The sequence below is a fragment of the Arachis duranensis genome, chromosome 3 (assembly GCF_000817695.3).
Source record: "Arachis duranensis cultivar V14167 chromosome 3, aradu.V14167.gnm2.J7QH, whole genome shotgun sequence".
Taxonomy (NCBI): Eukaryota; Viridiplantae; Streptophyta; class Magnoliopsida; order Fabales; family Fabaceae; genus Arachis; species Arachis duranensis.
The window spans coordinates 7,922,412-7,938,963 of record NC_029774.3 but is presented as its reverse complement, the minus strand read 5'-3'; the positions used below and the strand labels follow the sequence as shown (position 1 = coordinate 7,938,963).

The 16,552-nt window shown below is 32.3% G+C and overlaps 2 protein-coding genes across 2 annotated transcripts; one reads left to right on the top strand and one right to left on the bottom strand.

The window, feature by feature from the left end:
• Positions 1–462: 462 nt before the first annotated feature.
• Positions 463–3,969, top strand: LOC107477290 (protein RETICULATA-RELATED 4, chloroplastic). Its single transcript, XM_016097283.3, has 8 exons — positions 463–1,238; positions 1,323–1,391; positions 1,636–1,767; positions 1,879–1,932; positions 2,070–2,114; positions 2,691–2,830; positions 3,313–3,438; positions 3,578–3,969. Exons 1-8 carry the CDS (start codon positions 666–668, stop codon positions 3,612–3,614), a joined length of 1,176 nt encoding a protein of 391 aa, XP_015952769.1. The 5' UTR covers positions 463–665; the 3' UTR covers positions 3,615–3,969.
• Positions 3,970–5,090: 1,121 nt separating this feature from the next.
• Positions 5,091–10,784, bottom strand: LOC107477289 (NAD(H) kinase 1). The gene is made up of 11 exons (XM_016097282.3): positions 10,400–10,784; positions 9,754–9,901; positions 9,532–9,651; positions 9,125–9,309; positions 8,718–8,831; positions 8,464–8,558; positions 7,801–7,907; positions 7,307–7,380; positions 6,793–6,871; positions 6,385–6,692; positions 5,091–5,795 (listed from the first exon to the last, which is right to left on the bottom strand). Exons 1-11 carry the CDS (start codon positions 10,427–10,429, stop codon positions 5,487–5,489), a joined length of 1,569 nt encoding a protein of 522 aa, XP_015952768.1. The 5' UTR covers positions 10,430–10,784; the 3' UTR covers positions 5,091–5,486.
• Between the last annotated feature and the right edge of the window lie 5,768 nt (positions 10,785–16,552).

The window sequence follows — 16,552 nt, the reverse complement described above, 5'->3', positions numbered from 1 at the left end:
TTGAAAATATCTAATAATTATCCACTTCCATAACAAAAATAATGAAAATCGTGAATACTTCAGGTAACATCGATGAGTTTAGTAATAAATGTTGATATTATGTAAAATTTATCCATATAAAAATGATAATAAGCAATAAGCTCATGAATGCAAACCTTCCATTTCTTACAATACATTTAACGCATTGAATATATTGGATTCTCCCATAAAAATTCTTTAATTATTTATATGTGAAGATATTTTTTTATTAGACGATAAATTATAATATTTAATTTTAGTATATTATAAAAATATTATTATTCTCTCTGAACCGTTTTTTTTTTTAATAAATTATACTTTTGAAATGTGAGTAAATTAATATTTTGTTTAGAGTAGGTAGAGTATGATATTTTAACAAGGGGGAGGTAGTGTTAGGAAAGCTATAAACCTAGTGTGTAGTGATGAGTGGGGAAAGCACATGAGAAGTAACGCCCTCCGTTGTCGGCTTCAAAAGCAGAGAGGAAAACAACGAAATTGACCAAAACCTCAAAAAACAACCAAAACCAACAACTACATTTGCCCACTCATTAAAAGTATTAAACACTTTGTTACGCCCTACAAAAACCACAACAAGAAGAAGAATAAGAAGAAAAAGAAAGCCAACTTTTAAAACAACATCGATTACAATGTCGTCGTTCGCTTTCTCTTTCACTCCAGCTCCCTCCTCCTCCTCCTCCTCCACCTATTCCCCTTTTTCTTCTTCCAAAACTAACCCTCCCTTCTTCGCTTCCTTTTCTTCTTCTTCTTCTTCCTCATTTTCTCTTCGTCTTGCTTCACCTCCCTCCTTTTCCTCCTTCTCTTTCGGAATCAACCGCCGCACAGATCCCGCCTTCGTTCTCCATTCCACCGTCGAAGTCGCCGGCGGTGGCGGCGATCACGGATCCATCGGCGGCGGTCATGGAGGAGGTGGTCACGGCGGAGACGACGACGGCAATGCGGGCGAGCACGGGAGGAAGAAGGAGGCGATGATGGTGCTGGCGGAGGCAGGGAGGTCGTTGGAGAGCGTGCCTTCAGACTTGGCGGCCGCCATCAAGGACGGAAAGATCCCCGCCTCCGTGGTGTCACGGTTCTTGGAGCTTGAGAAGAATCCATTCTTCAGGTGGCTTCTTCAGTTTGGTGGATTCAAGGAGCGTCTTCTTGCCGATGATCTCTTCCTCGCTAAGGTTGGCATGGAGTGTGGCGTTGGCATCTTCACCAAGGTTTGCTTTCTCTTTCTGATTTCATGCTTTCAAATTTCATGTTTAGAATCTAATTCTGTTCTGAAAAATGTTCATGCTGAATAGACTGCCGCTGAGTATGACCGCAGGAGAGAAAAATTCTTTGACGAGCTGGAAATAGTTTTCGCAGATGTGGTATGAATATCTGCTCTTTATATTCAACTTATTTCTTAAACATGCTTATCATCCTCAAGATTAAATGCTTCCAATTAGTTCTAAAATGATACAGTAGTGAATTATTTTGGCAGATTCAAGGACCAATTTTTGAGATATTTGATCTTTCAGGACTATTTTGACTATTAATACTATTTGTTAAGGATATAGTCAAGTGAGGAATTCAATGGCATAACACCCCTTTTCCCTATACTGTTGTTCTTAGGTGATGGCCATACTTGCAGATTTCATGCTGGTTTATCTTCCTGCACCTACCGTGTCTCTTAGACCGCCGCTTGCAATCAATGCAGGCCCCATTGCTAAGTTCTTCCACAACTGCCCGGATAATGCATTCCAGGTCTCTATATAATCTTGTAGATTATTAATTGATGTTGATTACTTTTGCAATTATTATTGTTATTTTGGTTTCCCTACTAATTGTTTGTATTGTTCTTAATTTCTTTCCCAGGTTGCTCTCTCTGGGACATCATATTCTTTGTTACAGAGGTTTGGTGCAATAGCGGTGTGTACAATTTCATAACTTTTGTCTTATTACACCTTATAATTCTAATTCAATTTCTACCTTCTTGTTGCCTTCTCTTAGCATATATTTTTTTAGTTTATGCAACTAATTGTTATACAAATGGTTACACTGTACAGCGTAATGGGGCTAAGCTTTTTGCTGTTGGATCTGCATCATCACTGGTTAGTTCTCATCATCCTCTGCAATTTTTCTCACCCTCTTACATTTTATGCTTTCTCTTAATAAGTTTTGAATCTACTTTTTCCTTCACTTCAATATATGTTTCTCATAAGTGTGGTTAATGATCCTTTTGACACCTGATAATTATGGTTGTAATTTAATTAACTTTTTTTCATATTTTTGTTTCGGGGGTATGGTTTTGTTAGCTCTATGCTTCTGTATCTATGGTTAAGTTTGTCTATGATGCAGTTCTAATCTAAATTGTGGTTGTTTGCTTGTGCTTCTTCCGTTGTTGAACTTGTTTTTAACTCCATGAATTATAAATCAAATATAATGACGAAATGCTGTCATAAATATTCTTCAAATATGAATATGAAAATCACTGATCAATTTTCTTAGTAGTGAAAAATGTTGAAGATTTATAATGTTTGCCAAAGGATCCGTGATAATGTGATATATATCCATAACATTGCGCTCAAACATTTAATCCAACCAAATGTTCTTCCTCACAATTTTAAGGGAAAATGGTATCAATTGAGTCTAGATATTGACACATATTCTCTTCTGTATATATTTAGGTCGGGACAGCTGTGACAAATGCCTTGATTAATGCAAAGAAGGCTGTTGATAAGTCTTCCTCTGGAGAAATCGAAAATGTTCCAATATTATCAACCAGTGCTGCCTATGGTGTCTATATGGGAGTTTCTAGCAACCTCAGGTAAATTATGTAATTAGCAATACCTTTTTATTAGTGCCTGAAGCGAGTGGAACTTCTTATAACTTGCTCGCGCCTTGGTACGAATATGTATACTACAACAACAACAAGCCTTGTCCCACTAAGTGGGGTCGGCTGGTACGAATATGTATACCATGAATTAAATTTGATGCATCATGGTAACATTTTAGTAAGTCTGGGTGAATGTCACTTAAATACAGTGCCAACTTTCCAATCATATTAAAAAATGTTCTTAGCGTATTAAGGTTGTTAATAATTGGTTTTGTTGTCTTAAAAAAAAATTATTACGTTCTAAGGTAAATTATTATTATTATGCCTAAAGCAAGTGAGTGGAACCTCTTATACCATTAATTAAATCTGATGCATCATGGTAACATTTTAAAAAATGTTGTAGCCTATTAAGGTTGTCAATAATTGGTTTTCTTGTCTTAAACCTAGTATTTAGAATCTAATTTTGCTGACAGGTACCAAGTACTTGCTGGAATTATAGAACAAAGGATTTTGGAACCATTGCTGCACCAGCACAAACTCATGCTCAGCGCGCTTTGCTTTGCTGTTAGAACCGGCAACACTTACTTGGGTTCATTATTGTAAGAAACTCCATTCCTTCGCTGTTTTTTCTTACAATGCACTCTTGGTTCTTTTTTATCTGATACTGTCACTCTCAGACAAAAGTATAAGCATTGCTGGTTATCAATGGCTCATGGTTTGTAATTCTTCCGTCGACAGGTGGGTGGATTATGCTCGATTTATCGGGGTTCAGTAGCGCGCAACACCAACGGCACAGGGTTTGGAATTTGGATACTCTCTTTGTTGATTGACTTCCAAGTTTTTTGTTTCAAGACCGTCATTTTGCTTCAATAGTGGCCATCACAAAAACATTTGTTTTTCTTGGGAGGTTTGGTCATAGGAATAGTCCATTAGATTTTTATTTATATGCTCATTGTTTGAGCACGCTACGTTATTTTTTTTCTCTCTTTGTTTTCCTCATTCAATTGATGATAAGAGGATGTTCACATAATTTTAAACACAAGCATAAACAGATTGAAAGATATTGAAGGAACAATATTTCTTTTCTTTTTTCAATAATATCTAGCATGAGGTACTGGTTTTGCATATTACTTCACATCGTATATTTATTGTATCCTTATAATTATATTTTAATAAGGAATGTTAGAGGGTCATCAAAATTTATTATTTTTGGTTATCAGTTAGTCATCGACATTTAAAAGTATGGGATAAAGTATGTTGTAGGAATATTAAATTGAAAAAATTAGACTAAAGGAATTGAGTTGATAATTAAGTGATAGTCAAAAATAATAAATTTTGATAGTTTTTTAGCATTTTTCTTTTCCAATTTTATATTCAGTTTATACAATGCATTAGTTATATATAGATTTTTAAAGTCTGATTTGGTATAGTTTTTTAGAGTGTTAACACTTTACTTTATATTTTATAAATAAAAAAGATAATGTATGTGTTTTTAGTTTTGAAAAGTTAGAAACATTTTTTAAGAGTACGTGACTTGTACTTTTTCAAAATTAGAAGAGTTAATATAATTTTATAGGTTAATGAATATTTATATTTTTTATTTTTATTAAATTTATGTCTATTAAAATTATTTGAATTATTCAAAATAATTTTATCAAACACAATTTTTATAGTTTATGCTTATTGGAAGTTTTTTTCTTTGTAATTTACTATACCTAATTACTATAACTTTAAAAGATGTTTTTGAAATACTCGCTTTAATAAGCTATTTTTCAAAGCTAAAGTTTTATAAGTTATGTTGGTTCTTCATCAGTTGCTTTTAGAACTTTGGCTATAGTAGAGAGCATTTATGTATTTTTTTTTTGTTTTGGGTAAAACTACAAATATAACATCGAAGTCATAAAATGATAAAGTGTACAAGTTTTAAATGTATGCAGATTGATAGATTCACCTAAATTGAACCATGACAAATAGTCATACAGGATAATAAATTCATCTAAAATGAACCAAGACAAAATTGATATTAATCTTTGCATAATAATAATAATAATATTATTATAATAAGAAGAAGAAACTATGTTATTGAATAAGTGGGAAAAATTAGGAAAAGATATACTTTATAGTTTATACTCTCAGCATTTCTATATGATTTTAATTTTGCTCTTAAGATTTTAATTCATTTTAGTTTTACACCAAACATTTCAATTTTACCATTCTAATAACATTTCTATCAGTAGAGGATAGTCAACTATTATAGGCAAACTATTGAGTTTAATTATCTTTTTCTCCTAAAAAAAAGTGTGGAGTACTGATCCATAGTTGTTCAGCTCTTACAATAACATAATCTCCCAACTCAATTCTCTACAATTTTCATCATCATCGGTGGACAATACTGTAGTGAAAAACAGAAAATTATGAATACAATCTTCTATTGATACAAGAAAGAAAACTACACTAAACAAAAGTTAACTTAGCAATTTTCTATAAACATCCAACTGTAGGCCCTGTGAAGGCCCCTAAAGCCCTACTGAAAAGAATATACTCTCCATTCCGTTTGTCACTCTGGAAATTCGATACTAATTCGATATAGTATCGAATTTCCAGAGTGACAAATGTTACGAAAACAGGAACAATAGATATTTAGAAGTTATGATTCACGAGGACCGTCGAATGATTGTGTCTTTCTCAAGTTCCAATGGAGTCCCTCGTGAATACTGCGCAAGAAATCGTTGGTAGAATCAACAAGGCACGCCGTGGGAACTGGCCACGGCGCCATGCTGCACACAAGGGCATCCCCTGGTTCTAATTGCTTCCTGTCCTTGCCATCAAAAGAGGCCCATGCAGGGCTTCTGCTATTGAATGGCACTTGCACCCTCAAAGTTACATGCTCAGGTAATATCAATGGCCTAAACGATAGAGAATGTGGGCATATTGGCGTGAACAAAATACCTGGAACCTGCAAGATTTTCCCAGACTCAGTTTTAAATGTAACTAGGTAGTTCATTGTATTTAGCATCTTAGGCTGCATTTGTTTACAATCACAGAACAATAATGCAAAGACATGGAGATAAAATCATATTTGGCAAGTGAGAGATGCACACAAATAGTGTTGTGAGACACTAAATTAGTGTATTTTTATCCTTCAGACAAAGAACACTAGCAAAAAACACAACTTATTTTTTCATAATCACTTTTTTTATCATTATATTTTGCTTCACAAATTGTGTAAAGAAGAAAATGAGGGTAAGTTGAACTTTTCATAATTTGTTCTATTTTATATGTAGTATATTACAAAACAAAATACAAAATACAAAATACTAATTTTTGTATCTCATCCATTCTATCATGTTCTCATATCTTGTCTTGTTCTGTTTTCAAAACCCAACGCAACCTTAGAGAAGACAAATGTAGTAACAAGCAGGCAAAAAGAGAATAAGGAAAGTAAAATACGGATGACAAAAACTTCTAGGCAAAAGCTCATAGTACAATTACAAAATATTTAACGTCATCATGGCATACGAATTTGAAATTCTCAAGGAAAGTACCTGAGGATGGACCATTGAACCGCCGGCTGCCAATGAATACGCAGTGCTGCCAGATGTTGTAGATAAGATTAATCCGTCGCCTTGCACACACGTGACGAAGGAGTTGTCACAATAACATTCGAGATTTGTGAGAAAGGATGATATTCCACGGTCAATCGTAACCTCATTTAGGACAAGTATTGGTTCTTCAGCTTCGTATTCATTTTTAGCTGCATCTCGTATGACATGGCATTGCAGCCGGTGTCGTAACGCAATACTAATGGGACCCTTCAAAATTGAATCAAGGCACTCTTTATAATGCTCGCTATCTGAAGGATGGTTAAGTTAGCTTTCAAATCATAAATGAAAACAGATATGACAATGAAAAGAATATATAATACAAAATGTAGCCAAAATGTCGGAGGATACAAAAAGGGGTCATGAAGCCGAGAGAACCTAAAGAGAAGGGGACGATGGGCGGTACTGGCCCTTTGAACATAGATGCCGCCTGCACATTTAGAACGTCACAATTTATAGTCAATGTCACATCAAAATAACTATGAATGTTCAGATATGTAATACAATGCAAAATTTCAGAGTTACCAAACTCTCTCATCCTGAATAACCAATGGCCAAAGTAAATTATTCATGTTGAATAAAGTATCACTCAATATAACAAGTCAGCAAATCAGAAAACACATTTATAATATAGATTAAACAACTGAAAAAGTTTCTTAAGGTGCACTGATTCCTCTATTATCCACAATAGTTGTTGGCTAAAATCTACACAAACGGTTTCCTTGCCTATGATCATATATGTGAAAATATTTGATAGAAAAATGAAACTGAGCTAGATTTGGATCAGAAGCAGTTCTGTTTCACCAAGATTGAAATATGAAAATCATCAACTAGTTGCAAATGAAATAAAATTGATTTACCGTACCCATAGGACAGTTCCATCACCGCCAAGCGTTATTACCAGGTCAACTTTAGTGTGCAGTGCCAGAACTTCCTTATCTTCAAACAAAAAATTGATGCCACAAATGGTTATAATCTCAAGAACAATAAAAACATTTAACATGATATATCACTGCCAGTGAATATAATAAATAGAGCACAATCTTTTTATTAAATTATATCAGTTGTTTGCTTCATGTCATTTTAAATATTAAATTATCAGGATGCCGACTAACCAAAATAGAAGCTCATGAAGGAAAGAGGGCAAGATATCCAATAATTTAATTACAACTTGTTATTTAGGCTCATGAATCACAATAACTGTAAGGAAAATGCTTTCTACATCTTTCACTATTTTTTCTTTTTCCAAATAGTTAGCTCATGGAAGATGGATTTTTTTTTGAGAAAGATGAGGACTGCTGAACTGAAAAACATTTTGAAACTGAGAACAGATCAATACCTAAATATTTAACTGCTTACCATCATTCCAGGTTTCAACAAAGTTGAAGTATGATGACTCGGTCAAAAGATCCACCCTGACACGTGGTTCAACATAGATATTTAGCTTCTTTTGCTGCCTCAGCCATCTGGAAACCAAAAGAAAAAGGAAAGCAGCGCCATTAATCGAGGTTTGCTTCAGCTAAAAATGTAAAATAAAATGAAGAATCTCCTATTATTATTATATAACCTGTTATAGATGCATATCATAAAAACAAGTAAATGGAAAGATTTTAAGGGTAGAGGACAGATATAAAACTAAATGCTCAATATTAAGAAATGGAGACATAACCAGAAAGGAAATAATACTAAATATTAAGAGTTAAGTTAAACTTAAAACTTGACAAGGAACAATACTAGCTGTTGAGGAGAATACATCAATTCTATCACTTTCATGTTTTGCACGAAGCATTCATTATCCGACAGATAGAAATATTGTGCTAAAAGATTTTAAAACAAAACTATCAAAAGTATAGGAAGCTTTTAGATTTCAGTTAAGCAGAGACCTGAGTCTCCTAATTGCAATTAAGAAAAAGAGAATGAAAAACACCAATAGAAGTTAAAACAAATTCCACACATTTCTCAAGAGCTGCAGAGTTGGTACTGAAGCAGCTTAAAGTGGCAACAAGGTATTGGGATTCACACCTAACCATTTCAACACAGAGAATTTGAACTGAAGCTGAATTTGGTTTGGTCAATATGAGCACTGTCTGCGGGCTTGATTCCCACTTCAAAGATATCTGAAATGAATTGACTGCTCAATTAGAAGAAAATAACTACGAAAATTTGGTATTAGCAAGACTAGACTTTAAGAAATTGAGGAGACATGTACAAGCTTATCAATTGCAAGATAATTTCTTAATTAATAAAACCAAATGCTCCGTAACAAGATGTGATACCTGCTTACTACTGCGCTCTGCGGTGGTTATATTTCCTTTTTCGAAAGAGACAACGTCATGTTTGTGCTGGTCACTTTGCTCACCTTTGCAATACCATGAAAGTTTAAACGAAGCCTGGCTCAGAAAAAGAACAATTTTAGTCACAGTTGAACTGGCAATTTTGACACTATTAGCGGTAATAACAAATATAATTGTAGCTAACCTAAAAAGATATGAAATTAGTTACTGTTAGGACAAACTCCTCAAACTATATAGTGATATTACTTGCACAATGTCATGGGAAAAGAGGACCCAAAAATTCAATAGTAATTATCAAAACATAAGATCAACTGAAACCACAAAAGCAACAGGAACCCAGGATGATAAATAATAACCCATTTTGCTTCAAGAAGGGGTTAATGATATACCTTTCTGACCATTTTGGAATCAGAATCAGATTTCCCATCCCTAAGAACTTCATGGGAGCAAATACCATTGCTTGAACAACATCTTTCAAACCGCTCATTAGCTTTCTTAGATAAGGGAGGATGGTTGGCGGGGTTGTTTGTCCTCACATCACCAAGATCTGCTTGATTTTCTAGGGATGATTTCTCTGAAAAAATAAAAAGCAGTAAGATTAGAATGATGAAAACAAAAGGACTTCTAAGTTTAGATAGTTAGCAGGGGTTCTTCTGCAATAATCTCAAGTAAATAAAATTGATTTTGCTGTTCAGGCAGATGAAAAAAGTTTATTGTTTCTTTCGCAATATCAACTGTTATAGAACAGAAAATGTGTACACAGAAAGTGAAACTTGCATTATTTAATTATAAGAACCTGTAGAATCAAACTGTAGATTCCGCGCCCTCTCCAACTCGAATTTCCGTTTCCATTCAGCGGCCTCAGCTTGAGCAGAAGCTTTTCCTTCAGCTACTCGCCTTAAGGCCTTCGCAACGGCTAGAAGGAGTTTAAGATAAAAATAAGGACAAAGATCTCTGTATCAAAGATCATGTCTTGTTGCATTTGGATATTAATAATTTCAACAAAATATGATCATACTTCTTAACGCCTCCGAGAACTCTATAAGATGGTCGTCTGATCCCTGGACTGGAGACTGAAGAAGTTCTTGCACCGCTTTCTCGGGGAATAGAGAAAACGAACTGATAAAACCATTATCAGACTGTGAACCATGTACACTTGAGTTTCCCTGCATCACACAAACCAAGATAATGATACACTTGTAACTAATAACTGCTACAACAGTTTAAACTATATACAAGTGTAAACAAATCATAGAATCAATTACATTGTGGTGAATTTGTTTATGAATCACTGGTGATTGGTTAATATTTGTGATAGCATAAATACTATTCTCCACTATAGCCCTATGTCAATACACTATAGCTGATGCTGATTATAACAATTAACTAATGAGAATCAAGCACAACTTTAACTCTTGTCATTTTCTTTGGTATTCAAAAAACTGAATTATCAAAGTAGCAAGTACTTTGTTTCCAGACTCCCAATTTCCAGGAACACAAATCCAAAACTAAATCCTAGGCTGGAAAAATAGGACTTAAAAACCCTAGCAGTAAAATACACACACACACACACACAATTACAAAATTAAAATCAAAACAAGATGGAAGCTGGAACTAAGAAACAAAACGATCAAAACACGTGAGAAGGGAATATAGATACATACCGATGATGAATTGAGCTTGTTAGGGGCCATGATGAAGAGTGAATAAGAAGGGAAGAGAGACCCAAGAGGAAGAAGAGAAGAAAGATTGAAAATTTGGATCCCTTTTCCCTTGGTAGAGCCTTCCCTGGTCAATTCAATATGAATAATAAAAATGCATCTAACAAAACAAAGTAGTTAAGGACTCTTGAGGAAAAGGGTTGATTTTTGACCTTGTATTTATAATATGGAGTGGTGGATTGTTGAGAGAAGTGTGAGAGGGACATGCACATGTAAGAGAAGACACCAAAGATTGTTTTTTTGGTTGGGATTTTTGGTGGGTGTTAGGAACAAACCTGAAAGGAGGCAAGTGCATTCAGAAAACTCAGATTTTGACATTTCCATTTTCATGGTTCCTTCAAAATTTTCATTTTTATTTTGTTTTTGTTTCTCCTTCAGTGGGAACCACAATCTTGCTAACGCAAAGATGATTGTATCCGAAAATATTAATTAAACTGTTTAATATAATATTTATCAACATTATTATTATTATTATTATTATTATTATTATTATTATACATTTGTAGTTACTTTTTTAAACCACTCATTTTTATTTTATTTTTTTAAATAAAACAAAAAACAAAAATTTTATTGTTTCTTTTTGAAAATTATAAAAAGATTTTAAAAATAAAATAAAATAAAAAGTGATCTTTTAAACCAAACAATTTTCAACGTCCTTTATTTCAGAAACCAATAAAATGTCTTTATTTCTGTACCTATAATAAATTGATAAGACTGATGCTATAACGACTCTCGTTAAACATTTAAGAAATATTGATTACTATTAAATTTTTAAGTTTTATTATAATTTAAATTTATATATTTTGTATACGGACACATATTTTTTTTTTTTATGAAAATAAGAAGATTTGAACTTATACTTTTTAGGTGAGTATGAAAAGATTATATCATTTGAAATATAATTTATTGGTTAAAAACATATATTAAGATTATAATTTTTATTAAAAATATATAGAATTTAAATTTTTAAATATTTAATTTATATTATTAAATAATAAATTTATCATATATTCTTAAGAGACATATAATTAAACTCTTATGATTAAAAAAAATTCATGTTAATGTCAACATATTTAAATATATAAAGATGTTTACGTGTGTAATTAGAGTTTGTCTACCATAACATAAAGTTATTTAGGTTATAAGGGATTACAATTTTCTTAGAATTTAATTAATATGTATTTTTAGAATACATAATAAAATTTGAAAAAAATTAATTTTTAATATATTTAATATATTTTTATTAAAATAAATTATTTAAAATCTTTTATTACATACTACCAACTTTAATTTATACTCTCAAAACTCATATTAATTAAATTTTAAACCCTTCTCATCCTAACACAATTTTCTACCTGAATAATGTCACAAACCAATAAAATTGGGAGTCTCCAACGTGGAATCCTTGACTATTCGCTAGTAATAATTAATGACTATAAATATAATCAATAATGCCATCTAATTGTTTGACTCTCTTAATTGAATTTTTCAGCAAACGGATTTTGTTTTATTTTATATTTATTTATTTTTATAAAACAATTTCTATATGAAATTCCCTCTAGGCCTTTTAGAATGCAATGTTAGACATTCTTTTATCTTTTATTAGTAAAAAGTTAATTATTTTGTCTATTTAAGCTAAATAAATAGGATAAAGAGGAAAAAAATTAGATGGTTGAATGAATAAAATTAGTCGCCCTCAAACATTCTTAAATAAGTAGTCTATTATTTTTTATTAATTAAATAAATCTTAATTTTATATTTATTATATTTTATATTTAAAAGGATAATGTGTTCATGTTAACCATATTTTAGTAAGATTATAAAAAATAAAAATCTAAAACTATTAATTTATCATCTCTAATAACAAATTATTTTTGAAAAAAAATTAAAATAGTATTTAATTAGCATTTATCTAACAAAATAAAGAAAGATAAAAATGCTTTTAGGAAAAAAGAATTGAATCTCCCATTTCTTTCAATAATGCAATGAAATTAATGCTTGATGGGTTGTGGCAACAGTGGATAGTTGGTGATAAACTTGGTACAATTAAGTCTTTTGAAATCAGTTGTCTGCTTTATGTATAGACTTGTCTTGATTCTTTTTTAAGTTTTCTTCCAAAAGTTGATTATCATTCAGATAGTGGATCAAGACTACTTCCTTAGCCATCATCAATTGAAGGATTCAGCAATAAGTAAATTCGAGTCAGATTCAAGAGCCGTTTGAAAAATTTTAAAATAATTATTTTTAAGTTTTTGACTCATGAAAAGTAGTAATATTAATGTTTAGCGTAATTTTTAAATTAAATTACAGCTTTCTAAAAAATTATTTAAAAACTTATAGAAAAGTTAAAAAATTATTTCTCTCATAATACTATTACTTTTTATCACATTTTTATAAAATAAGCACTTTTCTAAAACTAAAAACTCAAACACAAAATAACTTATTTATAAGCTATTTTTAATATAGTCATTTATTGGTTAAACTATTTTTTTAAAAAGAACTTAATCAAACTGTTTACTCAAACGGGGTCTAAAAGTAATTAGAAATTGCGATTTTTTTCAGAAATTGCGATCTTTTTTCATTAATACCATAGTGAAGTGTAATTCTGATTAAATCGAAGGCAATAGATATCTGCTCTCTCTTTAGCTTAAACAAGTGTTGATTATTCAAATATTACTTTGTGTATATATTAATTTACTAATAAATAAATATCAAGAGTTCAAATTTCATTTTATATAAATAAAATTTTTTTAAATTTAAAGTAAATTAGTCATTGATTTATCGAAGTTAAGAATTCTCAGGAAAAAAAAATCTTTTGGTGAATAGCTTAAATTTTTGTTTCTGTCTGATTTTGGTTTTGTTTAGGAAACCATATATAATATCATATACTACTACATTTATAATTCATGTTCATATTGCCAATTGTCGTTAATTAGTTCCTAGCAGATGATACCAGCAAAAGCAAAAAGAAATTCAATTGAATGTGGCCCCTATAATCAACTAACTGGTCAGGTCTTCACGCGGCATTACCAGTCAACCAACCACCCGCAATTCCCTCCTATTTTAATTTTCTACGATCTTATACAAACCAATTTAAATCTATCTATATATATTCTTTTATATACCATTTTTTTTATGTGTTACAACTTACAACCGAGGTTTAAAACTGAGAAGTTATGCACCTTTCGGCTCTCACTCACTCATTCTTCCTCTACTTTTTATTTTTGTGGATACTCACATAAAGATAGTATTATAGATTATTAGATAATTTTTTTTTAAAGAAGTAAATCATTAGATAATTTAATATGTTTAATTAAATATATTTAATTAATTATTTAAAAATTTATAATATCATCCTTATATAAAAATGTTATCATATGAATATTTTTTTATATTTTATATATATGAGTGTAGATTGACAATAATGTAACTGAAATTTAAGTTTGTTTTTGTTCTTTGTATTGTACTTATTTGACTTGGTACCACTGGAACAACTTTCTTCTAATAGGAACTTAGGAAGAATCTTAAGAGCTTCAAAGTCGCTCAGACTTAGAAACACATGTATTCACATTCATTTCTTTTTAATTGACTCGACCAAATTTGTCTCTCTGGTCTTCTGTTTCCTCAATTTTCTTTCTTTCCTTCTTTATTTTCAGTGGCTCAAGAACCTACATTTGTTCACACTTCATACCGGGTTAATTCAAGAATCTAACTCAATGTGAAACATTACTATCATAGTCTCATTGGTTTTTTGCTCAGAATCAATTCAATTTTAGTGGTACGTAATCTTGATGACAACCTACATTATTATTACCATCTACTTGTAATGCTATGATAATAATTGATAAATAAGTTACACCATATTCATTATATATATCCGTGTATTCCTTTCTGAGCTAGAATATATGATTCCCTTTTCCACCATACAAAGAAACATGCTTCCTTTCTTAATTGTTCATTTGAATGGAAACCACCATGCTACATGATTATTCATTCATATTGATTTCATACCTCTCTTCCTAATTTTTTCAACACAATAAGATAGAGCATTAAAATAAACAAAAAGTCAGCAAACAACAGTCGACAACTCAAAGTGTATATCAACCCTTAGTCATTTTCGGCATTGCTATCAACAACCAACGGATTCATTACCAAACCATTCTTCAGAAAAATTAAAGGACCTGTTCATAATTTCCACCATACTTGAGGCTTGATTTTTGAAAATTCTGTCATTCCTTTCTAGTCATATTGTCCAAATAACAGTAAAGAATCTAATGAACCATTGCTTCCTCTCATCCTTTCTTGCTGAAAAATTCGTCCAACTTTCAAAGTGTTGTTTTAGTGAACCTGGCATTGTCCACAATCTCCCAAGAGCGAAAAGCCAAGCACACCACACCTGCCAAGTGATCTCACAACCAATAAACAAATAAAAAGTAGACTCTACATACTTACAACATAACACACACATATTATCACTCTGTTCAATAACACCTAATCTACACAGTCTATCCTTAGTATTGACCCCGCCAACCAACACAAACCAAGAAAACAACTCAATTCTTGGTCGGCCGAAACCTCTCCAAATAACACTATTAGTGAAGCTATAGCTTGTGATTTCCTCCGGAATGACTTCTGCTTGTAACACCTACACAAATGAGTTAGTAGAAAAAATACATGATCTATCAAATTTTCAGACCACTCTATCTTCTCTCATTTATTAGTTTAACTAATTGTAAACTCTTATGAAGTCGATTTACTAACTCCAACTCCCATTGGAATAACTCTTTCCTCCATTGGAAGCTGCAGATCCACTGTAACACATCCCAAAACCCACAATTTCCTATTACAGATCCTTTAAGGTTTGAGACCGAGAAAAATCTTGGAAATACATCTTTCAATGCGCCACTAGGTAGCTAGCTATCCTCCTAGAAGCGGATTGTTCTGCCATTCCCTACCTCCATAGACAAGCCTCTTATCATCTTTTCTCTCATATGTGGCTCCCTAATTTGTAGTTGACAAATATCCTTTCAGGGACTCCCTCTGGTAGGTATAGGCTGACCACTCAGCATCTCAGAAGGATTCATGTTATTACAGGAGCAAATAACTTTCTTCCATAAGGGGCAGTCCTCCTTCAAAAATCTCCACCACCACTTAAAGAGTAAAGCTATATTCCGAACTATTGCATCACCAACTCTCAAGCCACCTATCTTTTTTGGAGCCATCACTAGTTCCCATTTCACTAGAGGCATCCCGTTCCTCCTATCCTCTTTATTCCACAAGAACCATCTTTGTAAGGAGATCAACTTTTTCGCCACTGCCTTTAGCATCTTGTACAAATTGAGGTAGTAAATACGTAGACTATTAAGAACAGACTTAATGAGAACCAGCTTACCTGCCTTATTGAGCGTCTTTGCTTTTTCACAAATTAAGCTTTTCTTTCACATTATCAATCACTGTTTCCATGTCTTCACAAGCCTTGAATTTGCTCCGAGAGAAATGCTCAGGTATCTGATTGGCTATGACGCCTCCTTACATCCCAACAAATGACACATCTTCCTTGTCCAATGCCGCTCACAATTAACTGGAACAAAGCTAGACTTCTCGAAATTAATGCTCAACCTAGACATCATCTCAAAGCATCGCCAATAACCATTTGTAGTTTCTGATAGTCTCCTCCTGAGTAGGAAAGAGCTGGATATATAGTATCATTCGTAAACTGCAAGTGTGACAGCTCAATGTGATCCCACCCAACCAAAAGCGGAGAGATATGTACATTCCTCACCGCCTTCCCAATCATTCTATGAAGAACATCAACTACTAATACAAACAGAAAGGAAGATAGTGAGTCTCCTTGTCGTAGACCCATTTCCATTTTGAAGGGTTTAGAGGAGGTCTCATTGATAAGAACCGATATAGATGCAGAGCACACACACTCCTTGATCCAATCCCTCCACCTAAGGCTAAATCCCATCTTGTGCAATACAATATCGACAAAACTCCACTTGATCCTATTATAAGCCTTTTGAAAGTCCAGTTTAATAATCACTGGCCTCTCTTCCTAATTTGATGAGCCATATATAAAATTATGATATTAAA